Source organism: Pteronotus mesoamericanus, unplaced genomic scaffold (assembly GCF_021234165.1).
Source record: "Pteronotus mesoamericanus isolate MK-2021 breed Mesoamerican mustached bat unplaced genomic scaffold, CSHL_Meso_final contig_25, whole genome shotgun sequence".
Classification (NCBI taxonomy): domain Eukaryota; kingdom Metazoa; phylum Chordata; class Mammalia; order Chiroptera; family Mormoopidae; genus Pteronotus; species Pteronotus mesoamericanus.
Window position 1 is genome coordinate 17,956,006 of NW_026555105.1, and position 25,334 is coordinate 17,981,339.

Sequence of the window (25,334 nt, forward strand, 5' to 3'; positions counted from 1 at the left end):
TGTGGGCATGCAGACCCAGGGCTCCTCAGAGTGGTGTCGGGGTGTGGTCCCTGCCTGGACGATGGGGCGGGCAGCTCTTTGTCCTCTTACCCTGTCCCGTCCCCTCCCCCACCATGGGGTGCCAGGCTCGACCTGGGTCCTCCAAGCGCCCGCCCCCCAGCTCCTGTCTCTTTGCCCAGAGCTCCTGCATCAGCTTCTCATACTGGAAAGAGACCGTGTCCATCCTGTTGAACCCAGACCGCCAGTCGCCCTCTGCCCTTGTCAGCTACATTGAGGAACCCTACATGGACATAGACAGGGACTTCACTGAGGAGTGACCTTGGGCCAGGCCTTGGGAGGCTGCTGGGTCAGGGCCAGTGTGGGTGACCGTGGGTATACGTGCCGCACACCCTGCCACGTCCCCGCCCCTCCCCTGCCTTCCTGCTGCTCTCTGCCTGTCCCAGGTCTTCAGGTACAGGCTTGGTGGGAGGGAGTGTCTAGAAGCCCTTGGCCCCTGGGTCTGAGGGCCCAAGGTTATTGAGGAACCTTAGTTCCTTCAAGAACCCTGTGATAAGGACAGGGGCGCTGCGCCCACCCTTCCTTCAGAACTTTGGGGCCCTGGCCCAGCTAGAGGCAAGGGGACTTTTAAAAATAGCTCTGTTGAGCTCCTGCCCGGTCTCTTGGCCGTCAGTCCTGGGATGGGGAGGGAGATACGGGCACCTTCCCCCAGTCTGTGAGCCAAGCTTGCCCTGGCCTTTGGACCCAGGCAAAGGCTTCTGAGCCCTGGGCAGGGGTTGGGGACACCGGAGAGCGCTGCCTTCCCCCAAGCCTGCCCATCTACCTGCCCCGCCCTCGTTTTCCTTTAGCTCCTCTGGTTCTGTTTGCTCATTGGCCGCTGTGTTCATCCCAGTGGGTGCCCCAGAAGTGGGGGACCTTTTCCTTCAATTCCTGGGGGCGCGGGATGGCTGTGTCCTGCCCCAGCCCCTGCCCCAGGGCAGCGTCTCCTGCCTGAGCCCAGACACGGGAGCCTGCCTGGGAGCACACCCTCGGCCCCTCCTTGTGTTGCCAATTTATTAACAACAAATAAACCAATTAAATGGAGACTATTAAAGAACTTTATTTTAAATGACTGATGTGGACCTGATTTTTGTCTGTGGGACCATGTGCTCCCCTTCTCTCCTGAGCCCCAAAGAACGAGGAGGAAGCCAGCAGAAGCTGCAGAGGTGGCGTTTGTTCAGGGTTCAGCAGGTGTCTCTCTTCAGAGCCCAGGGACCCAGGTACTAGTCACTCCTTGTGCTGAGGGGAGAAGAGGGGCTGAGGGAGCTGTTCCACCGCCCCCGCCCCCCCCCGTGCAGGGGCAGGGCAGTGCCCCAGGCCACCGCTTACCTTGTGGCCCAGGGCATCCCGGGTCCGTGCACGCAGCTTGTTGGCCTGGGTTTCTGCCATGTCTGCCCGCTCCTCTGCATCATCCAACTCGTGCTGGGCCTTGCGGTACTTGGCCAGGTTAGTGTTGGCCTGCTGCTCCTGGGGGCGCAGGCAGGCTGGGTCACCCTTGGGTAACATGGTCCCTGCAGACCCCACCCCGTCGCAGAAGGGGTCTGGCTTTTCTTGGTGTTCCACTCTGCTCCCACCACCACTCCCCATGTCCCTGCTCCCCGCTCCCAGCACCCACAGCGGGAAGGACGGGGTTGAGACGCTCCTTCCAGAGGTGCCCACGTGCCAGACCTGGACCAGAAAGGGAAAGTACATTGGGTCCATTCAGAGACAGCTGGCTCTCAGCTCTTACTGTGAGAGCTGTGAAGAACCATCTCTTCCCACTGGGACAGGTGGGTCATGAGCTAGGCCACTGCCCTGAAGGCAGCCCACCTACACACAGTGCCAACCCTGGGGAGCCCTGGGCAGAGGTGGAGCGGGGCTGGCAGCTGGAGCTAGCCTTGAAGTTGGGTTGCCACAGGCATCCTGCCCGGGACCCAGACCCAGTGCACTCACCGCCTCCTCAAACTGCCGCTTGTAGCTCTTGACCTTGCTCTGCAGCTTGTCCACAAGGTCCTGCATGCGGGCCAGGTTCTTCCTGTCCTCCTCGGCCTGCACAGGTACAGGGGACTCTGGTCTTGCCTGGACCTGACCAGCTCTCAGGCTCCCCTTCCAAGGTGGACCTAGTCACCCACCTGGTACGCCAGCTCCTTGACCCGGCGCTCGTGTTTCCGCACCCCCTTGAGGGCCTCAGCGTGCTTCTTCTGCTCAGCATCGAGCTCAGCCTCCAGCTCCCGCACCTGTGAGCGGCCATAGGGTGAGCCTGGCACCCAAGCCTGACCTTGGGCTGCCCACAGTGCAGGGGATGGGGACATGCCACGCACCTTGGCCTCCAGCTTCTGCACCTGCTTCTTCCCACCCCGGAGGGCAGCTTGTTCTGCTTCCTCAAGCCGTGCCTGTAGCTCCCGTACTGTCTGTTCCAGTGTCTTCTTCATCCGTTCCAGGTGTGCACTCGTATCCTGCTCCTTCTTCAGCTCCTCGGCCATCATGGCCGCCTGTGGGGGAGGAGGTGGAATGGTCAGGAGGTGACTGGCCCCAGTGGAAGTCCCTTTGGGCTCTGTACTCCCGCCCACCGCCTCGGCCCAGCCTCACGTCAGTGATGGCCTTTTTGGCCTTCTCCTCAGCTTCCCGCCTCTCCTGGGCAGCCTCCTCCACCTCTCCACTCAGCTGGGCCAAATCCACCTCTAGCTTCTTTTTCTGGTTCAGGAGCCCTGTGTTCTGGAGGGAAGCAGAGCCTCAGAGTCGGCCAGCAGGTGGCCACATTACGCATCCCTGTGAATCGCTGTCCCCACCTGCGAATGCAGGAGGTTGAGGCGCTCAGTGGCCTCCAGCAGCTCCTGTTCCGCCAGCCGCCGGCTGCGCTCGCCCTGCTCCAGGGCAGCCCGCAGCTCCTCCAGCTCCGTAGCGAGCAGCGTGCCCCGTCGCTCCAGGGCTTGTGCTTGCTCCCGGAGCTCGGCCGACAGCCGCTGCTCTTCGTCCCGTCCTGCCTGCTCCTCCTTGAGTTGGGCCTGCAGCAGCCGTATAGCTGCCTGTGCCTCTGTGGCCTGGCGGGTGGCATGGCCCAGCTGCAGCTCCAGGTCGTTGAGGTCACCCTCCATCTTCTTCTTGAGCCGCAGCGCCTCATTGCGGGCGCGTGTCTCTGCATCCAGGGAGGCTTGCAGGGACTCCACTGCCCGCTGGTGGTTGCGCCTGCGGGAGGGAGATTGAAGGCAGTGGGAGTCTTGCAGGTAGGCACCAAAAAGCAGGTAGGCACAGCACCATCCCTGCTCGTACACAACGCCCAAGGAGCACTGGAGACATCCCATTTGGGGAATAAGTGCCTGGTCCCTCCCTGATTTCAAGCCCCTTGTGACTTCCTGTTCCCCATCAAGCAAGTTCACAGGCAAGGGGGATGCTCTGGAGCAGACAGATGTGGGCTGAACTCCAGCTCTCCCCCTACAGGCAAGTCCCGTAGGCTCCCCAGGGTTCACCTCCAGACTGGGCAATTATCCTGACCTGAGAAAGTTGAGTGGGAGGGGCAAACTAGTGTCCCTGCCAGTCTGCGCACAGCAGGGGCTCAGCAAACACTGCTTTCCTCTTTTTCTCCCACTTAGATGGCTGGGATGGGAAGGGCTGTTAGCCCTGGGACGCACAGGTGGACCCCTGGATGGTGGTGGGTAGGGACGGCCAGGGCTCCCATACCTCAGGTTAGTGCACTCCTCGTCTTTTTCTGCCAGTTTCCGGTCCACCTCTGCCTTGACCTGGGATAACTCCAGCTGGATCCGAAGAGTCTTGGTCTCCTCCAACTCTAGGGCCCCCTGAGGTGCAGAGTAGGCAGTGTGGGCCCAGGGCCCTGAGCATGGCTTACGGGAGCAGGGAGGCCTGAGAAGCAGTAGGTCCGTGTCCACCCCAGCCCACCCCTTTGGCCAGCCCCTGACCTCGGCCTCCTCCAGTGCGGCCTGGAGCTCACTCTTCTCCCCTTCCAGTGCCTTCTTGGCTTTCTCCAGCTCCTGGATGCTCTTTCCACTGAGGCTGACATGGTCTGTGAGGTCACTGATCTCCTCTGCAGAGTAGACAGGGCACTCATGGCTCATGGTCCAAGCCAGGTCACATCATTCACCCCTAATTCCAGGGTGACTCCACTAGGGCACCCTGTGTGACTCCAAAGTGCTCCCAATGACCCTGGAGCAGTTCTCTGACCCTGGGGTAGGTCATACCCTGTAGATTCTTGTTCTCCCGCCTGAGCGTCTCCAGGGCCTCCAGAGCCTCCTCGTGTGTGTGCCGCAGCCGGAAGAGCTCAGTGCCCAGGCTGCGGGCCTCCCTCTGGGCCGCCTCCAGCTCCCGTTGCGTCTCCTCCTCCTGCCGCCGCCGCTCCTCCAGTGCCCGCTCCAAGTGCCGCTGCTTCTTGTCCAGCGCGGCCGCTGCTGAGGTCGCCCGCTCCAGCTCCAGGGTCACGTCCTCTGACTCTGTTTGCAGCCGCAGCTTGGCCTTCTCCAGTGATGAGCACTTGGCATTCGCGGCCTCTACCCCTTCCTCTGCCTCCTGTAGCCGCAGGGCCAGTTTCTTTCTAGGCCACAGGAGCAAACGGTATGGAATGTGCAGTAGAGCGAGGCTGGCAGAATCGTGGCCCCTGCATCTCCCCTCTCCCCATCAGGACTCAGAGGCTCAGGTGTCACCATATGTGGTGATGTTCTGGCCAGCAAGGCACTCACTTGGCCTCCTCCAGCTCCTCGGTCCTTTGGATGGCGTCTGCCTCATACTTGCTCCTCCACTGGGCCACCTCAGCATTGGCCTTAGACAGCAGCCGCTGCAGCTCAGCCTGGGCTTCGGACTCCTCCTCGTGCTGCTCCCGCAGGAGGTCGCAGTCGTGCCGCAAAGCCTGCACAGCGTGGGCCAGCGCACTCTTGGCCTGCAGGAACCCCAGTGACTCAGCATCAGGCCGGGCCAGTGGCCCTGATGCCCAACACTGCCCTCTCTGTGGCAGCCAGTGGCCAGCCCACCTTGTTCTCCTCTTCCAGCTGCCTCCGTAGTTCCTCCAGGCTCTGGGTGGCCAAGGCCTTCCCACGGCTCAGCTGGCTGATCAGAGATTCCTTCTCCTCAAGCAGGCGGCTCAGCTCCCCTGCAGCCCAAGGGGCGAGGCAGCAGGTCAGCTGGACAAGGGGCAGCACTGAGACCCCAGGGTGGCCCGGCTGAGACCCTGGCCTCACCATTCTCGGTTTGCAGCCGTCCGCGCTGGGTGCTCGCGTCTGCCAGCTGCCGCTGCAGCTCCTCCACCTTGATCTTGGCCTCACTCAGCTGATCCTCATAGGTCCGGCACAGCTTCTCTGCACTGGCCTGAGGTCCAGGGTCATGGGGCAGGACAAGTTTGTGAATCAGGGTGCAGGATCTACAGCTGCCAATCAGATTGGGACCTGGGGTGGGGAACTAGAAGGCTAAACGTGGGCTCAGGAATCTAAGAGCAGTGCCCCAAGTTCAGGGTCAGAGATTCCACTGCTGGGCTATGGCTTAAAAGATGGACATCAGAGGAGAGAAGGTTGGACTAGCCTCAAGGCCAGTGGGTCAGGGTGAAGTTAGGACACTAGAGTCTGAAGTCAGCTAGGGACGGTGGTCAGAGACCAGCTGTCAGGATTTGGTGGTATAAAGGTCAAGAGTCGAGGTTGGGTGCTGGGATTCAGGACAGAAACAGTCGAGACAGTTACTCGGTCGGAGTGCACAGGTCAAGGGCACAGAAGTTTAGAGTTGGGTGATGGATTACAAGTGACTCAGGGCATTGATTTTTGGAGTCAAGGTTTGAGGTCAGAACTAGTGAGTGTCAGGGGTCAGGATCTGGCGTTGGCACGCGGTAGTCAGCGGTCAGCTGTCGGAGGCAGAATGGGTCTAGAGTCAGGATGGCTACGGGATCAGAGCGAGGGGTCAGGAGGGAATGCTGAAGGCGGATCAGAGGCCAGGATCAGGAAGGAGGCAGATACCTTGCCACGGGCCAAAGTCTCCACGCTGGCACCCAGGTCGTCCACTTCCATGCGGAGCTCACTCTTTTCCTTTTCCAGCTTCTGCCGCACCCGCTGCAGGCTGTCCACCTGCTCACCCAGCTCTGCTGCGCTCTCTGCCTGCTTGCGCCGCAGGGCAGCCACCGTGGCCTCGTGCCGCAACGCCGCCTCCTCCAGTTCCCGCCGCAGCCGCCCCAGCTCGGCCTCGCGCTTGCGGCAGCCCTCTCGCTGCCCTGAGGACACGCCGCCGGCCTCCTCCAGCCGCTCGCTCAGCTCCTCCAGCTCCCGGGCTGCCTCTGCCCGCTGTTTCTCCACACGAGCCCGGGCTGCCCGCTCTGCCTCCAACTCTTCTTCCAGCTCCTCTGCCCGAGCCTGAGGACAGTCGGTGACAGCTGTCACCTCCCTGGACCTATGACACCGGTCCCCACCCACCCCATACCCCACACACCTGCAGCTCCTTGATCTTCTTCTGCAGCTGTGCCCCGAGGAGCTGCTCATCCTCCACCCGCAGGTTCAGCTGACTCAACTCCGAGTCCTTCCTGGAGGTCACAGAGGTGCAGAGCCTGCCCTGGTCCTAGTCTCCATCAACCTGCCTGGCCCCTGGCTTCCTCGCGGTGCACCCTCTGCCCAAGGCGCTCTGCACCCAAAGCAGCCCTGTGGACCTCCCCATGCCTTCCCTTTCCAGCCCTGGCCTCAGAGCCTGGCCAGGGCCCTTGGTCCAGGGAGGGCAGGACACTGCCCCGGGCGCCTAGCAACCCCCACCTCTCCACCCTCCACGTTCAACCTCTGCTGTCATGTGGAACAGACTAGAGTCCAGAGGGCATGAGAAGTGGCGACGGGTGTCTGGTCTGCTCCCCACCCCACACCTACTTCTTGAGCTTCTCCTCCAGCTGCTGCTTGTCCTGGGCAGCGTCTGTCACCGACTCCTGCGTCAGCTTCAGGTCACCCTCGAGCTTGCGCTTGGCCCGTTCTGTGTCCATGCGCAGCTTCTTCTCCTGCTCCAGGGAGCACTCCAGCTGTGGGGGTGCGGGGAGCAGACACGCTCAGCCCCGGGGCCCAGCAGTCACTGACCCGGCTTTCCCGGCACCGCCACACAGCCCGCTGCTGCGGCCCCGACTCACGTCTTCCACCTGCTGCTCCAGCCGGAGCTTGGCCTTGGCCAGCGCGCTCACACGGTCCTCCTCGGCCTGCAGGTCGCCCAGGGCCTGCTGGTGGGCCTCCTGCAGCGCCTTCTTCTCCTTGGTCAGCCGCGCCACCGACTCCTCCAGCGCTGTCATCTCCTCTGTCAGGTTCTTCACCTGTGCCCAGGCCAGGGTCACCATGGGGCTGTCCTCCCACTCTCTGGGCTGAGCAGCCACCCCTTCCAGTGAGCAAGCAAATCACTTCGCTCTGAGCCTCATTTCTTTGCCCTTAGGGGATGACAGCACCATCCTCCCCGAGGGAACCACACGGGGCTGTTCAGAGGGTTCAGTGGTAGGCGGCACAGGGGACGCAGAGCTGGGGAGGTGGGGTTCCTGCCCTCAAGGCGCTTGCAGTCCAGAATCGCTAGCGTTTGCTGAGCACCTACTGCATGCTAGGCCCTGTGGTGGGTGCTAGCCAAGGCTAGTTACACACTGAGTCCTCACGCACCCTAACGAGGTAAGGGCTGCATGAACCCCATTTGGCAGATGAGGAAACTCAGGCCCACGGGGAAGAAGTGACCTGCCCAGGGCTGTGGAGCAGGGGCCCGGGTGGAGCCGGAAGAGGAACTCGCGGCTGCCTGGCCCCACCTTGTTCTCAGTGGCCTGCTTCTCCTTCTCGGCCTTGGCCAGCGTCAGCTCCAGGTCGTCGACGTCCTTCTTGAGCTCCGCGCACTCGTCCTCCAGCTTGCGCCTGCGGGCGGCCAGGTCGGCATTCACCTCCTCCTCGTCCTCCAGCCGCTCGCTCAGCTCCTTCACCTTTGCCTCAAGCTGCACCTTGGACTTGATGAGCAAGTGGCAGCGCTCCTCGGCATCCGCCAGGTTGTCCTGCTCCTGGAAGGGACACGGGGATGGGACAGAGTCAAGGCAGGGCTGTCGGCCGGGCTGTGGAGAAGGAACGCGCCTGTCCACACACAGGTTTGACGTAGCTGGGCTCTGGGGACCCAGGAACGCCTAGGACCCGCTCTCGGCCCCGAAGGGACTTTGGTGGGGCGATGGCTTGGGTGGAGGGGTGGCAGGGCAGGAGTGGCCCCTTCAAGAGGGAAACATTAGACCGGCCGGGGCGACCAGAGTGAGGCCCAAATGAGGGCTCCAGGAGAGCAGCGCTGGGCCACGGCCTTCTGAGGGGGCAGGGCACGGCCATGGCGGCTCAGGCGCTCTCCCGCGTCACCGCCCCTCACCGCCTCACCACGCCTGCTGCCCGCCGGTATCCCGCACCCGCAGGCGAGTTCTGGGGCCGCAGGCCCACCCCCGTCTTCCCACCAATGTCTCTCCGGAGCTTGCCTGGCATGCAGGTGACGCACAGTATTTGCTGAAGGACAGAATGGCTCGGTGGGCTTGGGGCGACTGTGGTCCCTCGCCCCTACCCCTTGGTTATTTCTGTTCCCTGCCACCTGGAATCCTGTGGCCCTTGACCAGAGAAGGGAGCGAGGGGCGGTGCCGGGCAGGGAGGGGAGAGCGGGCCAGCTGGCCTCGGGAAGGTGGTGTGGGGCGGGCGCGCCCCACGCATGGACCACAGGCCCAGCCGTGGCTGCGGAGGCCGGTAACATAGGTGGCTGTGCAGGGACACGAGCCCACAGCCTCAGCTTGTGGCACCTCTGGAGTAGGAAGATGGGCCCGGATGAGGCCTGGGCGCCCGGGCCAGGTCTGGGGCAGGTCTGCCCCGGCTGGGGGTCTGGTTGGTGTATCTCCTTGGAGCAGTAGCCTGGGGTTCGCTGGGGGTGCGGGGGGCACCGGGCCACTGAGGAAACCCCTCCTCCTGCCCCTCCCCGACTCACCGCCTGCAGCTGCAGGGCCAGGTCATTCTTTTCCTGGGTGACGCTGACCTGCGTCTCCTCCAGCTCCTGTCGCTTGGCCTCCGCACTGGCCAGCGCCGATCGCAGCCCCCGCAGCTCCGCCCGCAGGGCTGCCAGCTCCTCCTCGGCCTGTGCCGAGCGCAGCAGTGGCTTCATCTTGAAAAAGAGCTTCATCCATGACCAATTCTTGACAGCATTGAAGGCACGGATGTTCCACTGGATGGTGAACAGGGCATCCCTGGGGAGGGCGGTAAGAGGTGACCAGTGACCGGTGACCAGGGCCCAGCAGGTTCCGTGCTGTTCCCTTCATAGTAACAGGCCTGACGTTCACCGAGCACCTCCCCTGGGCCAGACTCTTCACTGTGTGATGTCACTTTCTCTTCCCAAACGCCCTCCCAAGGAGGTCCTCACACCTGTGCTTTACAGGTGAGATTGAGGGACAGGCCAAGGCCACATGGGTATGCCTCTGGGGACGGGCTTAGGGCCTTGAATGTCCCAGGGGCTGTGGCAGGCGTTCTAAAGATACAGGAGTGGTAACGCCCCCAGGCTGCAGGAACAGACTGCCTGGGCCCACCTCCGCCTCCCAGCCTCCCCCACCCCAGCCAGCAGCGGCGGGAGGGCCCTGACTCAGAGGCCCCCTCTGCTGAGAGGAGACAGTCACAACACCTACATCTTAGGACCGCCCTGTCCTTCAAACAAGATAATGCACATAAATTCTCTTCCCTGGCACCTAAGAGTCTTGGGAAACACTAGTTGTCATTACAGCCACTCTGGGCCACGCTCTGGGATGCAGAGACAGGTGCTCTTACCCCAGCTTTTGAGGTGAGGAAATGGAAGCTGGGGGGTTGAGGGGCACAAAACAGACCCTTGCCCCGTCGGAGACACTTCCATCTAGCCGCAGGGGTGTCCTGACCCACAGGGCAGTACGACAGGGCTCGAAGAGCCTGGTGATTCCGTGACCCGGGGGACACCGGTCCCAACACAATCCCGTCCCCATGCCCTCCCCACACACACCTGCCCCCAAGCAGGCGCTGGTACTCAAGGCGCATGAGGCGGCCCCGGCTCCGCGCCTGCAGCAACGTCAGAACCTTGGCCAGACGCTGGTCACGGAGCTCCTCCAGGATGCCCAGAAGCCCTGCCTTGAAGAACACCTGGGGGTGGGGGCGGCGAGACAGGTGTAACTTCCAACCACCGGCCCGTCCCCTGTCCAGTGTGACCACCCACAGCTGGGGTCGGCCCTAGCGCCTGTGTGCCCTGACCTTAGTGTGGCCAAACTGGTACTGGGTGTGGTCAATGTCCAGGGAGCCCAGTAGCTTCTCCGTGGCCTTCCTGCTGTCCATGAAGGTGTCATCAGGGATGGCACTGGGGTTCAGGATGCGGTACCTGGGAGAGCGGGGAAGGCTGGTAGGTGGGGGCTGGGCAGGGCGCCAAGGACTGGGGAGGCTGGTGTGGGGAGGGCCTCCCCGAGACTGGAGCTGAGCTCCAGGGGGACACACTGAGCAAGCTGCGGGGGGGAGGCACCACGTCACTGGGGGACTGGGCGTGTTCTGCTGAAAAACCTCGCATTGTGTTTAAATGCATCCAGTAGTCAAGTTCTTTAAGAGGCTGCTGTTCTTACAAAAGGCATGCAGCACTTTTATAATATTTTTTAAGAAGGCAAAAAAACGAGAGCAGGTGATGTGGTATAGCACATCTCAAACTGACAAAGAATTTGGGAGAAAATTCTAACCAACAAGTGGACACCCTTACACATGTGTCGGGGGCGCGCAGGCCACGTGGCTGTGGCCACACTGTGAAGGCAAAACCCCAGAAACACAAAAGCGCCCTCACTAGGGGACTGATAAAGAAAGCAGGGGTCGCCAGGCTCTGGGCTATTTCGCAGCACGATGCAGCGTATCACTACACACACTCGCCCAAAGCCACAGAGCGCGCAGCAGCAAGGGAGGCCCCTCGTGTACACTGCAGGCTGGGGCGGTGACCATGAGTCAGCGCAGGCTCCTCCGCGGTAACCAGAGGCCCGCTCCGGTGGGCAGTGTTGATAATGGAGGAGGCCTGTGTATGCGGGACCGGGAGAAAATGGGAAATTTCTGTACCTTCCACTCAGTTTTGCTATGAACCTAAAACTGCTCTAAAAAATAGTCTAAATTTGAAAAGAAGGATGATGATATAGACTTATCCCTGTTGATAAAGAACAATCTCCAAAACATGCTGTTACATGAAAAAACAAACTCACAGACTCGTGTGTGTGTGCGTGCATGCACACGTGAGTGAACCCGTGTGTGGTGTTGGTATAAACACAAATGTGTAACGGCCAGTGTGCATGGCCAGTTACTTCTGGAAGGAGAGGGACTTCAGAGGCTGGTAGCCTGACAACACCAAGCTGATAAAGGGCAGGGGAGGGAGCTCACAAGGTGCTGGCATGAGTACCCAGCCTTGTCCACATGAGCCTTCATTCAATTCCCAAATCTACCTCCAGCTCTGCCCACCCCCAAGCTCCAGACTAATGATCCAGTCTCACCCATTACTTTTCTTCTAGGACAGACGCTGGAGACATTTACAGTTTGACAAGTGCAAAGTAGAGCTCAATACACTATCCTCCCAGGTCCCCCAAATCAAAAACGCTGTTTTGGTATCTCAGTAACTGTACCACCAGCTCCCCAGGTGCTCAGGCCAAACACCTGGGAGTCACCCCTGCCTTTTCTTCCTTATTCTGTACCCGATTCATTAGCAAGGCTGTTGGCTGTCTGTTTCCCCCCCCCACCCTCTGCCCGTCCATCAGCGGCCCCCAGGGCTCAGCCACCACCGTTTCCCGCTGGGACTCCTGCCCAGCCCCCTCCCGTCCCATCCCATGGCATCCTCCTCAGTGATGGGGCCTGTCTCTTGGGCGTTAACATGTGTGCCCTTCCTGCCCCCGCAGGCCACTGCCTCCACCAGGGCGGGAGGTGGAGGAGGAAGGTGATTGTGTAGGGGAAGCTGGGGAGGAGTCGGGCTGGGGCAGGAAGATGCCCACCGCTGCCGGAAGTCGGCGTAGAGCAGCCTGTTGGGGAATCCTTGGCGGCAGATCCGGATCCCCTCCAGAACGCCGTTGCAGCGCAGCTGGTGTAGCACCAAGAAGGAATCCATGACCCCTGGGCGGGTGGGAGTTAAAGGAAAAGGTTAGAGGTCCATGGACACACCTTGATGCCTCAAAGACCAAAAGTCCATACGTGGGGCTGGGCAGAAAGGGAAGGTCCTGCTTCTCGTCTGCCCTGACCCCTCCCTTCAGTGTTCCCCCCCACCCACCCACCTGGCCCCAGGGTGACTACCTGGGGTCTTGTTCTCATTGGGGACAATGCATCGGACAAAGTGGGGCTGTGTGGCCCGCAGGTTGGTCATCAGCTTGTTGAGGTTCTCCTGGGGAGGAGAGAAGGCACACAGGGCAGAGAAGCAGAATTGGAAACCGCAGTGGATCAGCCCGCCAGGGACTGGGGCCGGGCGCCCAAGCGTGCCTCCACGTGTCTGTCCTTTCACTCTGTCCCAGTGCCCCCTGCCCTCTTGTGCTTGACTGGGTCCCTGTCACCAAGATCTTCACTTCCGCACCTAAACCCCCACAGACCCCCACCCCCTCCCCCCAAACCCTGCCCAGGCAGCGTGGGGACGGGAAGCAGCACAGACTTGCTGTGATGTTCACGTGGAGAGGAGTTAAACATCACTGCAAGTCTTAACGGCCGCCCGCCCAGGATGCAGGGGACAGAGCGGGAAGCGAGGACCAGGCTGGCGGCGGCAGGGTAAGGCCTGCTCAGGGGCCAGGCTGGGCCTCACCTTGTGCACCTGGGACACGGTCTGGAACGATGCTGCCTTTTTACGCTTCTCTTTCACGCCTGACTTTGGAGGTTCGGCTATGGGAGACACAAGGACCAATCACTCCAGTGACGTTGCATTCTGTGAGTCCCCTACAAAGAGGCAGTCTAGTCCCTTGGCACTCACTGGAGCAGGAGCCTGCATAGTTCTCGTAGAGGGTGGCCAAGAGCTTGTTCTGAGACTTTTGGAAGATGGGGACCACTGTCTCATTCAGTGGATCCTTGTTTTTCTCCAGCCAGCCCACAATGCTGTAAGGCACCTGGCAGAGACCAGACGGGCGCTGAGCCAAAGCAGAGAAACCGGAGAAGGGAGGAGAATGGTAAAGCACTGGGCTTCCAACAGGTACCTACCACACCCGCGTAGTGGACCACCTCGAAGTGGGCCTGGTATTTGCGCTTCTTGTCAGGCCTTGGCTGCTGGAAATTGGGGGACTTCCCTGCGTGGTTATCGTAGAGCTTGGCCCGGAAGCTGGCGTCTGAGGCCTTGGGGAACATGCACTCCTCCTCCAGGATGGACAGGATGCCGAGCGGCTGGGACAGGGAACAAGCCAGAAAGGTGTCCATTGCACCAGCCCATCCAGAGCCCCTCCCTCTGGGAGCCTTCCAAGACAGCCCCACCTCAGCCACCAGTCAGAGGGACAGAGACTGGACCTGCACCCAGGAGCCCTGTCTTCTAAGACAGAAAGGAAAATTTGTAGCTTGGCCTCCAGCCCTCTTCTGTACAATTTGCAGCTCTTCATCCTCTTTGGTTAAGAGAACTGTGCGAACTCAAACGGGCGCCTCGGCACCCACTCGCCCCCGCACCCCGTGACCCCGCATGCACTCACACACGGTACAAAGAAAGAATCTGAGCTCCAATGGTGTTTCCCTCACTTACTAGCTGTGGGGCCCTTAGACCTTGCTACGCCTCAGTTTCCTAACCTGCAAAATGAGGAAATGAATACTTTGTGCTGCTTTAAGAGAAAAAAATAAAAACAACCTGTCAACCAGCTAAATAAATGTCCAACAGGAGATTCTAGAAATGCATTGCCTGAAAAGCCTCTGCTACATGCACTATCGTGCCTTCTGCAACAATGTTCAGTGCTCAGATTACATTTTCAGAGAAAAAGAGGAGAAGTGGGTGTGTGTCTGTCTGAGAACTGAGGCCCGGGTTGCAGGACTTGAGGAAACAAACCAAACTGCCACGACTCTGGTTGTGTTAGGGTTGGGGGAAACTTTTTTCCCCTTTACTCCTGTCCTCAAATTTTTCTTTCTTCCATTCTTTACACAAGGAGGAGAACACATGTAATATTTCACAATCAAATAAAGATAAGCACGTACATCCTACTCCTTCCCGCTCCCAGGGCAGTTCTGAGGGTCCAGTGAAATTGTGGTGGCAACGAGGCCTTGTAAACTGCAGAACTGTCCACCCTCAGGGGCTGTTGTCACCAGCGCTGGGATGCACACTCACACTCCAGCACTGCTCACGCATACTCTCCAACATGCCTTCACAAGTGTCCAGCACACCTATCACACGCATGCACGCATTCCCATGCATGGCATGCATAGAGGCCTGGTCACAGCCAAACACACACACAAGCTCACTTCAGTGCACAACCACACACGCACACTCACACATGCTGGCCCACTGCGCCCACACCCGCCCCCGCGGCAGCGAGCTTGCGCCCAGGCTTCACCTTCTCAATGAGGTCGATGCAGGGCTGCAGGTCCAGGCCAAAGTCGATGAAGACCCAGTCGATGCCCTCCCGCTTGTACTCCTCCTGCTCCAGCACAAACATGTGCTGGTTGAAGAACTGCTGCAGCTTCTCGTTGGTGAAGTTGATGCAGAGCTGCTCGAAGCTGTTAAACTGCAGAAGGAGGCGTCCAGCTCAGCTCGTCTCCTTGCAGGTGGGGGGACAGGGAGGCCCGGGAGCAGGGATGTGCGTGAGTTCACCTGGGCCCAGGCAGGAGCCCGGGGCTCCTGTCCCCACCCAATATGGTCCTCTGCCCCAGGGAGCACAGGGCTAGGGGGGAGGGCCTGTTCTCACTTCAAAGATCTCAAAGCCAGCGATATCCAGCACCCCGATGAAGAACTGCCGGGGCAGCTTCGTGTCTAGCGTCTGGTTGATCCGAGACACCAGCCACCGGAAGAGCCGGTCATAGGTGGCCTTGGCCAGAGCCCCCACAGCAAACACCACCTGCAGGGGTGGGGACGCTGGGCTGGGACCTGGCAAGGAGGGGACCCTGCCCCAGCTGTCCCCAGGGGGGCCCTGGCCCGCGAGCAGCTCACCTGCTCCACACTCTGGCCCTTGGTCACATACTCATTCCCCACACGCACTCGGGGGTGCAGGAGGCCTTTGAGGAGGTCCCCGCTGTTGACTCCCATCAGGTAGGCAGCCTTGTCAGCACCTGGCAGGTCACACGGGTGGGATGAGCAGGAGGAAGCCAAGAATTCAAGCACCCGGGGCTCAACTGGCCTCAGCCTGGCATTAGGAGAGGGAGGTTGGGAGGGGCCCAGTTCAGGGCCAGCAAATTGTACAGCTTAGGAAGGAGAGGGTCTGGAGCTGAGAAGTCAGGGGTTACGATCAGAACCAGCTAAGACTGAGGGCAAAGACTGGACAAGGGTTAGGGTTACTGGTCACGGCAGGACATTGGGGTCAGGGCCAGAGCCCCTCACTCTCTGTGCCGTCGGCCTCAGCCTGCTCCTCCCGCTGCTTCTGCTTGAACTTCATGTTGCCGAAGTGCAGGAGGGCACCCACGATCTTATAGCAGGCGCACTTCTCGTCCACGCTGAAGCCCAGGATGTCCATGGCGTGCTGTGGGGTGGGACAGCGGCATCAGAGACGTCTGGGCTCCTCCAGGGTCCCGCCAAGCGAAGGGCACTCAGGCTGCTCCCTGCCTCACGCAGCCCGATGCAGCAGGCGCCCCGCTCTGCCCCCACCCAGCACGTACGTCCGTGGCCATGAGCTCCTCCCCATCATCCATATTGTCCACGGTGATGACGCCCTGACTGCAGAAATGGTAGTCATAGGGGTTCATAGACAGAAGCAGCATGTCTGGGGGACAGGGAGCAGAGGAGGTGGGTCCGGCTGGGCTCACCTGGCCATCCTCCGCCCCCGTCCCAGCGCGCTGGTCCTGGTGTTCAGCCCCACAGGAGTCAAGGGCCCTCCCAGGACTTTGCGTACTCTGTTTTTCATCCCACCCCCATGCCCACGGCGTCTCTTTCTTTGTGGTTCTCTGAGGAAGGAGCCCCTGTCCCTACATCTCATGCGTCCCTCCACCACTGTTCATGGCCACCCTTCTGGCCCAGACCCGGTGCTGAGGCACAGCAAGGACCAGACTCTGCCCTCAAGGGGCTTGCAAGAGAGGGAGCTCGGCCTAGACAAAGCCATTGGTCCTTCCTTGGTGGTGGGTGGGGCCTCTCTAGTCTCAGGGCAGCAGGAAGGGCAACTTTGCAAGGGCTGTGGCACCACAGAGCCAGCTCCCTGCAGGAAGAGAGGGCTCAGCAATAACCAGGAGTCTGCGGAAAGGGAGAGGGAACAGAAGGGGCTCAGAGGAAAGGCAGGATGTCAGAGACCCCAGAAGAGTGAAGAAGCAGACATCCAGGGCCTGGTCTGCGGGGGACCCGGCAGCCCCAACTCCTGCCCAGCCCTGTGTGCTCTGCCTCCCACCCTGTCCGTCCCCGGCCCTCACCCTGCAGCTCTGGCTTCTTCCCTGAGAGGATCTGGTAGTAGACGTGGTAGCCACGTTCTCCAGGCAGCTGGAAGATCACCCGCGACTTCTCCAGGAGATCTGGGAAGAGGGAGACATCGGCCTGCCACCCCGTGCACCCCTCCCAGAGCAGGCCGCCCCAGGGGGGCTGGAGGGGCAGGCAGAGGTGTCAGGGAGGGGCAGGGGAGTGTGTCGCGGCGCCGTCTGCCCACATCAGCAGGTACTAAGGGAGTCTCTCCATCTGTGCACGACATAATGTGGGAATGTGTACGTGTCCGTCTGTACACCCGTGTGTAACTGTCTGGGGGCGTGAAGGTGGGTGTCCGTTGGGGGGTTCATTTCCCCATTCTTTCATCTATGCTTTCATTCCTTCATCCATGGCCACATTCCCTTCCTCCAGAGCAGGCTGGTGTGTCTGCACATGGTCGGCCGGGGCAGGGGTTACAATGTCCGCTGGCCATCACCACATGTCTGTGCTTATCCATCAGGACCCGGCGTGACGCCCAAGGTGGGGAGCGGTCACTGTGGGGGCCCCTCTGTGCACGGGGCCTGGGCACCTGGCGTCCATGCTGCTGGGTGGGGCGAGATGCGATGGGCAACAACCACAGACGCATTTGGAGGGGCTGACAGGGAGGATGGGGACTCGCTGTGCAGAGAGGAGGCTGGGGCAGGAGGGGCACAGGCCCACCCTACCGGGGCCAGTGAAAAGACTGGGGTGGTGTAAGGGCCCAGTCATCAACGGCCTAACTAGCCAAATAAGGGTTTGGGTCTCTATCATAAGATGACAGGATCTAGAAAAGATTTCTAAGCATGAATACAATGTGGTCAGATTAGCATCCATGGAAAGTTCACTCTGGCTGGAAGACCACGCAGAGACTGGTGGCGTGTTGCAGGTGAGGTGAGGCGGCCTGAGCTGGCCAGTGGCCAGGGGACGGAGAGAAGTGCCTGAAACGGGCAGGAGCCCCCAGACGTGATGGACGCTCAGTCAGAGCAGAAACACTCAGACCTAGGCCTGCCCCCGCCCCCGCCCGCGCAGACTCACAGCTGTCAATATCCGCAGAGGCCAGCTTCCCAGAGGGTCCAAAGTGGATGCGGATGAACTTGCCCTGTGGGCAGAGGCGCAGGCTCAGTCCGGGGGCGGGAGGGCCCGGCCAGTGCTGCCCTAGCTGCCGAAGGCTCCCCGCTGCCGATCCCGCTCCACCACCCACCTCTCCCACTGTGGCCACTCACAAAGCGGGACGAGTTGTCATTCCGCAGGGTCTTGGCATTGCCAAAAGCCTCCATAGCAGGGTTAGCCTCAATGATTTGATCCTCGAGGGTGCCCTGGCGGGGTGAGAGGTGCTCACTGACAGGGACCCCAGATTAGCCCATCCCAGACAGGCTGTGGTTGGGAGGAGAAGGACAGGGTCCCCAGGACCTTGCAAGTGCTGTCCGCCCCACTCACACTGGCCCCATACTTACCCCAGTCTTTGTGGCCAGAAATTGCTGGGGGGAGAAGGAAGACAATGTTAAGGTATGTAAGGTCTCACCAGGCCAGGGGTGGCAGTAGTTAGCAGGACAGTGAACGTTAGCCCCCAACCCCACTCCCCATGCCTCACCCTCCCAATTCTGTTACAGGAGAAATGCTAGAAAGGAGGAGCGAGCATGGCAGGGGGCTGGGTCTGGGGGAGGGAGTCCCCCACTGGCAGCCCTCCCCCTCCCCCAGCTGTCTCTATATCCCTTTATTTCCCACGCTCCAGGAGGTAGCCCCTGCCCCAAGCCCTAGAAGTTCCTGACTAAAAGCTACTTCCCTCAGAGCCCAGTTCAAATGCCCCCCTCCTCCAGGAAGGCTTCCCTGATGCTCTATGGCTGGAGGAGATCTCTCGCCTGAACCCTCTTGCCCTCACCTCCCTCTGTGATAGCCCTTCTCCACACTTCTCCTTTGGATTGTGATTAGACACATCTTCTCTGCACAATTAATTTTACATCTACTATTATTCAAAGTGGCCCTGCCACTTTGCCTTGCCAGGTACCTACTATTGCCCTCCTTTGCAAATGAGGAAACTAAGCCTCAATGCAGGGAAGTAATCTGTTCGAAGCCACAGAGTGAGTGGGGGGCAGAGCAGGCACTGAGCCCAGGCATCTTCCTTCCGCAACACCCACATCTGTCTCCCCTCAGGAGACTTACTGGATTGAGAGATCCCCCCACTACTTTCCTCTCCTAGCCTCACCCCTGTCTTCTCTCCATTTCCCTTCCCTTTTCTTGGCTACCCTGGATCCTAGAGGCCTGGGAAGAAAGGGGAAGAGGGAAGAATGGATTCTAGAGTGACGGATGCAATGCTACCAAGGGACTTTGGTTATTCACTCACCTCCAGGGGGCCTAAGACTTAAATAATTCCCCAGAGATTCTGGTGGGGGGACAGAGGCAGGAGCCCACCCCCCCGAGCTCCACTCCATATGATTCCAGCCAAAGATTTGGAACTGGCCTCTCTCTGGAAGGTGTAGTCAAATTTGCGGCCAAGCAGTGGGGAGGTTGATAAGGCCTTTAAGTTCTAGAACCCATAGGCCCTGTGGGCCAGGCATCCCCCACCCCCGCCCCTACCTGATGAGGGACCCTTTCTGACCAGGGGCCTCCCTGCCCCTGCCCTGCCAGCTCCAGCCTCTTCCTACCCCCCATTCCTGTTACTAGACCAAGCCCCAACTTTCTGCAGCATCCTCACAGACACTTTAGGAGTTTGGAAAATGGGGTAGGGAGAGGAAGGAGCAAAAAGTACCAAAAAATCAACAGCAAAAAACAAAACAACAAAAACAACCACCACAACAACAAAAAAACAAAACTGAAATAAAAATCAAAAACCAAGAAATTCAAATGGGGAAAAAGGAAAAGGCAAAAAGGGGAAAAAAAAAACAAAACAAAACTTAAAGTAGAGAAAAGAAAAGAAAATCAGAAGAAAGAAAAACGCCCCAGAATAAAGCAAGGCTCAACAGGACCAGGAGTGGGGGCTGTGTGGGAGGAGCCCTTGGGCTTCTGGAAAGAAAAGGCAGCCCATTTGGGAGCTGGGTACGGGGAGGGAGCATACAGAAATCTGAGCCCCCGGACTGGGGTATAGGAATGAATATTGTACCTCAAAAACAAAAAAATAAAAATAAAAAACAAAACAAGACAAAATACAGTGGTCCCCCCATTATTTCAGAAATTTTCAAAAACCAAACAGAAACCACAGAGTACAAAACTGCCTCCTACCCTGGCTTTTGGGAATGCCAAGTGCCTTTGGCTCTGGCTAAACTCCACACAGGGCTGCTCGTTTGACTGACAACAGGTCTTTGGTGCATGAAAACCAAGAAAACAATCACTGCTTAACAAAAAGCGGTCTATTTGGTAAACTTTCAAAATATGAAGGTCATAATGGGAGGGAAAAACTAAATAAAAAGTTTAGGAACAGCCATGCGGTCCCACCCCTCTCTGGTACAGATGGGCACACTGAATCCGGACTGGGACTGGGTCACACAGCGTGGCAGGGACGGCCATAGCCTCTCTGGTCAAGCCTTGCTCAGGCCAGAGTCCCCCACCAGGGTGGAAGGCTCAGGCAGGGCTGGAAGCTCTGCGGAATCAACTTAAGAAGAAAAAAAAAAGAAAAGAAAAAAAAAAGGAGGAGAAAGAAAGAAAAAGAAAAACAGTGAGAAGCAGTGGCGAGCAGCGCCCAAGCGGGCGAGTCTTACGGCCTTCTTGCCCGGCCCGTCTCCCAGGGCAGCGACGATGGCAAAGTACTGAATGACCCGCTTGGTGTTAACCGTCTTACCGGCCCCCGACTCTCCGCTTGGACGACACAAACATAAATCACCAATGCCCATCTGGCCACTCTAATTCCTCCCATCCCCCAGTGCCCCACCCCACAAACAGGGCCCCTCTGTCCTCCCCTAACCCAGCTCCCAAGTTTAGGACCCCCAACTCAAAACCCCGCCCCCAAATACATCAGCCCTCAGAAGTGCTGAGTAGTTTACAAAGCAAGCCAGTGTAGATCATCCCGGTCGTGAGATGAGATGAGATGAGAATACACATAATGCTACTGTTTACTGAGCACAAACTTTGTGCCAGGCGCTGAGCCAACTGCTTTACCTATATTGGCTCATTTAGGCCTTGGAAACCCTGTAAGGCAGGCGCCATTACCACCTCCATTTTATGGATAAGAAAATGGGCTCAGGGAGGTTATGTGATTGTCCCTGCTGTGTGTCAGGCATGTACATTAACTTGCTGACTCCTTACGGCTCTGCAGGGCAGGTGGATAGGATTGCTCTGATTTCACTGATGAGACTCAGAGGCCTAAGGGCACCAGTAGGAGGAAGTGACCATAGAACTTGAACCCAGGTCTTTCTGGTTTCAAAGACCTTGCTCTTAACCACTAGGCTGCATGTACACACACACTCCACACAAACAATGTTCATATTGGCTTGGCTGGACATGAGCCTGGCATGTTAGAATTCTACCACCTCCCCATGGAGGCAAACAAAGGATCAGAAATAAGACCCAGAGATAAGGAGACAGTACCAAGGAAAAGGGAAAGAAGTCCCTCCGTCCCCCTTGAACCAGAATCAGAACTCCCAAAAGATCAGTGTGGGAGGAGATCCCAGGCCCTGGCGAGAGGGGGTATCAGCGCTGGTGATCACTCTGGTGCGCAGGTGTCTCCTCCCTGCTTACCATCCATAACACATCTGCCCAGGACAGGGGCAGAGAACATGCTCTAATTTAGCTTCAGCTGGGACACTGGCACCAAGTGGTAAAAGTCCAGCCCTAAGCATTTAGTTTATTTAATTTTTTTTTCTTATCCTCACCCAAAGATATTTTTTCATTGCTTTTTAGAGAGAGAGAGAGAAAGGGAGAGAAGAGGGAGAGAGGCATTAATGAGATAGAAAAGCATCAACTGGTTGCCTCCCATTCACGCCCGGACTCTGGGTCATGTGTGCCAGGATACGACCAAACTCACAACCTAGGTACGTGCCCCAGCCAGGAGTCAAACCCACAACTTTTCAGCTATGGGATGACACTCCAACCGAGCCACACTGGCCGGGGCGAAGGACTTTAGAAACAACCCTGGGAAATGATTTAGTTCCACTCGGTTCCCGCCAGAGGGCCAGCATTCCCCACCCTGTCCCCAGAGCCCCACACTTACGTGATCAGCATGGATTGGTTTTCTCGGTCTGTAGGAATGGGAAGGAGATACAGAAGTTAGCCAAGGTGAGGGACCAGCCATGGGTGGTACATGCTGGGTATCCATGGCACTGGAAAAGTCCCTCCACCAACCAGAGCCAGAAATGGGAAGGACCAGATGGGACCCTTCCAGGCCGCCAGCCAGCTCCCACGTGGCAAAACAGAATGGCTCCACTAGGGTGTCTGCCACCATCAAAAGGAAGGCAATGCAAATGGAGGAATGGGGTCCTTTACAGAGGCTTCCCTGGGGCTGGGGTGGGGGTCTTGGATGGGGAGAGGAAGAGGAGTGGTCCAGGCAGCTCTTACTTCGCAGCATATCATTGTAGGCGTTATCTGCCACTGCATATATGTGGGGCGGGGTCTCTGAGCGGCGCTTTCCCTTGTAAGCGGCCACCACTGAGGGCGTGTAGACAGGGAGCCATTTATAGGGGTTGATGGTGACGCAGAAGAGGCCTGAGTAGGTCTGAGGAGAAAGTGTATAGATGGGTTGTTGGAGGCTGTTCCCTCTACCAGGCCCCAGCTCTCACAAAACCATGACCTTTGCATTAGTCCCCAAGGAGTCACTTAACTGTGCCCCGTGATACCCTCTGTGACTGCCCTAGCCCCAACCCAACCCTCAGCCCAGGTCCCCATCTCCAAAGCCCCTGTTGCAGAGCCTCTAGCCTCTCCCACAGGCCAAAGTTCCGCCCCTATACTCCTAGAACTAAAACTTCAGCCCCTACTCTACAGCCCCCTGACGTCCCCATAACCCCCTCCAGCCCCGCCCCTTACTGCCCACAGCGCCTCCCCTTCTCCATAACCCAGTCCGCAACGGCGCCTGAGCTGGGCGTCTAGTCCCGCCCCTGCTGCAACGACCCCGCCCCAACCATACATAGCCCCGCCCCGCCCATGCCCCTCCCCGACTCCTGGCTCACGTAGATCATCCAGCGAGCATAACGCTGGCGCAGGTTGTGCAGCACTGAGGCCTCGTTGAGGTGTGTCATCATGGCCATGTCCTCCAGCAAGTCGAAGCGGGGAGGGTTCATAGGCTGCAGCTCTGATTCCCGTACCATCAGCACCTGCCAGGGAGGCCGTATTGTGGAGCGGAGGCAGGCAGCCATCCACTAACCTCTGCCTCTCACCCCTATAAGCTCCCAGGCCCCCTTTCATACACAGCGCGCTGGCCAGGTGCTGCATGCCCGGGGTTCTGGAGTAGAGGAGCTAACACAGGGAAAAGGGGCAGCCAAACCTTCTGGTCTTTGGTCTCCACGCTGACTCTGCCCCCAGTAGCCTCCGACTTGACCTCCGCCTCCACATAGGCATCCTGCTCATCAGGTACCCAGACTCGCTTCTTCCCTGGGTTGAGGGGAGAGCACTGGGGCTTTGAGAGCAGCCAAGGCACACCCGGGGGCTGGGGGCCCAGCTGGGGCTCCCAAACCATGTCCACAGAGCTGGGCCCCTCCCAGCATCCCCTCTGTCAGGGCGCAGGAATACCCAGAGTAGATCCTTCCAGACTCAGGCTCCTGGCAGGGTCGCTGAACATCTTCTCAGGGGACTCCCTGACTGGGGTAACAGTCCTTCACTGCCCTGATCACGCTCTTGGGTTCCAATTCCTGCTTCTGCCGTATGTGCCCTGTGACCTCAGGAAAACCCCTCATTCTCTCTGGGCTTGTTCCCTCAAAGGCAAAATATTATGGGTATCTGAGGTCCCAAATGGAGAAGCCCTTAATGTCAGGCACATAGTTCTCTGGGGGATTCTACCTCTTTCATTTCACTAAAGACTCAAACCCAGGTCTCCTAACTTTGTCTTGCGTACCTTCCTGCCTGGCCAGCTGGCCCCAGAGCTTCAGGGAGCCCATGTTCCATGGCGGTTAAAGGCAGGCACTCAGGCTGCACACCACTGGGTTCTGTTCCCTGTCCTGCCACTTACTAGCCAAATGTTTTAGTCAGGACCAGCTACATAATTTGCAGGCCCTCATGTTCAAGCATACATCCCTGTTTAAAAAAATTATTAAAATTTTCAAGATGGTGATAGCGTGAGAAATCAAACCTGAGGCCCTTCTGAGGGTAGTGCCCTTTGCAAATGCAGAGATGGCACGCCCATGAAGCTGCCCCCGGCCCTGGTCCCCACCTCCCCAGGTTGTTGTAATCATGTGTGGAAGGTCATATGCGCTGGGCCTGGCACTCAATAAGCGCTTGATACACATTGCCTATTGTTATTATTGTCCTATGAACAAACCAGGTCATAAATAGTAGTCTTCATTCCTGTCCCTAGTAAACAGAGGCTTTGGCTCTATGGAAAGCACTAAAAATAACTCCAGCACAGGTTTTTTGGACACGTGGAAGCAGCCTGCACCCATACCAATCGCTCTCACCTCAGAGGTCTCAGGCTCTAGCACAGACTGCAGCTCCGGGATGCAGGTGATACTGTCCCATTTTACAGAGGAGCAAACCGAGGCTTGCCCACAAACAGTGATGAACACAGAACTTAGCCTCAGGACGCCAGACTCTGAGGGGAAGGTCCAGAGCTAAAGCTGTCAGGCCACAGTGTGCGCTCCCCTGAGCTCAGTGCCACCCTCCCCACTCCTGCTCTGTGTCCATAAAGGCTTCTCTGCGGCTGTGCCCTCTGCCTTCACTCACCATCCCACGGCACGGTGTGCACCTTCATCATCTCCTGGTAGCCCTGGCGGAGGTAACGGGCGGACTCCCCGAGTTCACTCACATCCATCATGGTGGTAGCACTGAGACGCGGAGGATGAGGGACTAAGAATCTCGGAGGTTTAAGGCGGTCCAAGGCAGCAGGCACTGGAAGATGGCAGTGAAGGAGGAACTGAGGGACCAGGGGCCCCAAACTGGGGCGTGATCCAACAATCCTGGGTGATCCCCTGGGGCTCCCCGCCTCAGCCTCCCTGGTGAGCCCCCAACACACACACAGACACTCTCAAACAGCAGAGCATCCTCTCCCACAGACATGGAGAGGCTCGGACCAACCCATAGGCACCCTCACCCCGAGGCCCACCTGTCCTCCCTTTAGCTCCAGCCCCAGCCCTGATCACCCACCTCAGCACCACGGTGAGGGCTGAAAGCTGGGCTACCCCTTTTATTGCCGCCGTCAAGGTCAGTGAGGAGGAGAGCTATGTCAGCAATCTCCACGTGTCACAGCCCCCCCAGCCTGGCCACAGGACACAAAAGTCAAATTCCCTTTTATCTCCACCAGCACAGCCCCTGGGCTATTTTTACCTCCCATTGTCAGTGGAGCACAAAGGCTGAAGAGACACTCCACTGAGAGACAGGGAGCCGGGGACTCAGAGACCGACACTGGCGGGGACAACGCCGTGAGAGACCGGGGAACACTGAGGAGCTGGGGGAGAGAAACTGAGTCACAGGGAGTGTGATACACCCAGAAGAAGACCCACCACCCCAGAATGGAGAGCGAGGAGACTCAGAGAGGGGAACCATACAATGCCCTCTGGGATTCTTTAGTCCAACTCTCTTTATACGTCCAGGGAAACTGAGGCCCAGAGCAAGGAAGGCACTAGCCAAATTTCACAGATAAGCAGTGTCAGAAACCAGGTCAAAAAGAGAAGCAGAGAGAGAGAGAGAGAGAGAGACCTCTCTCCAAGCACCTGGATGCTGTCTCTTTCACTCAGCCTCTATCCCTATCTCTCTGGAATCCTCTGGGGAAATTA

General features: G+C 58.6%; 2 protein-coding genes across 3 annotated transcripts in view; one reads left to right on the forward strand and one right to left on the reverse strand.

Annotated features, from left to right (window-relative positions):
- TRPC4AP (transient receptor potential cation channel subfamily C member 4 associated protein) overlaps positions 1 to 1,105 on the forward strand; it is a 74,391-nt gene extending 73,286 nt beyond the window's left edge. For both annotated transcript variants that reach the window (XM_054573847.1, XM_054573848.1), the window contains exon 19: positions 180 to 1,105. In XM_054573847.1, the coding sequence (XP_054429822.1) occupies positions 180 to 317 (138 nt within the window). In that variant the 3' untranslated portion in view covers positions 318 to 1,105. The remainder of the gene's footprint in view (positions 1 to 179) is intronic.
- MYH7B (myosin heavy chain 7B) lies at positions 1,099 to 24,742 on the reverse strand. The gene is made up of 41 exons (XM_054573846.1): positions 24,706 to 24,742; positions 24,286 to 24,450; positions 22,895 to 23,001; positions 22,581 to 22,724; positions 21,973 to 22,129; positions 21,629 to 21,656; positions 20,181 to 20,277; positions 17,712 to 17,822; positions 17,524 to 17,587; positions 16,464 to 16,562; positions 15,723 to 15,826; positions 15,448 to 15,586; positions 15,061 to 15,179; positions 14,819 to 14,968; positions 14,468 to 14,638; positions 13,143 to 13,322; positions 12,919 to 13,051; positions 12,754 to 12,830; positions 12,258 to 12,345; positions 11,963 to 12,080; positions 10,212 to 10,335; positions 9,967 to 10,103; positions 8,935 to 9,190; positions 7,748 to 7,990; positions 7,100 to 7,276; positions 6,849 to 6,994; positions 6,427 to 6,517; positions 5,961 to 6,350; positions 5,199 to 5,325; positions 4,992 to 5,110; positions 4,704 to 4,900; positions 4,209 to 4,558; positions 3,930 to 4,054; positions 3,694 to 3,809; positions 2,805 to 3,201; positions 2,605 to 2,730; positions 2,337 to 2,507; positions 2,148 to 2,252; positions 1,969 to 2,064; positions 1,366 to 1,503; positions 1,099 to 1,275 (listed from the first exon to the last, which is right to left on the reverse strand). The coding sequence occupies exons 2-41, from the start codon at positions 24,374 to 24,376 to the stop codon at positions 1,264 to 1,266; spliced, it is 5,820 nt and encodes a 1,939-aa protein (XP_054429821.1). The 5' UTR covers positions 24,377 to 24,450; positions 24,706 to 24,742; the 3' UTR covers positions 1,099 to 1,263.
- Positions 24,743 to 25,334: the final 592 nt, after the last annotated feature.

Bases quoted from the DNA above. Each gene is read 5' to 3' on its own strand.
- MYH7B (XM_054573846.1), bottom strand. From the start codon at position 24,376: ATGATGGATGTGAGTGAACTCGGGGAGTCCGCCCGTTACCTCCGCCAG. The intron at 22,725-22,894 runs GTTTGGCTGCCC...CCTCCCTGGCAG, and splicing joins TGGAGACCAAAGACCAGAAG to GTGCTGATGGTACGGGAATC. The intron at 5,111-5,198 runs GTGAGGCCAGGG...CTTGGGCTGCAG, and splicing joins ACGGCTGCAAACCGAGAATG to GGGAGCTGAGCCGCCTGCTT.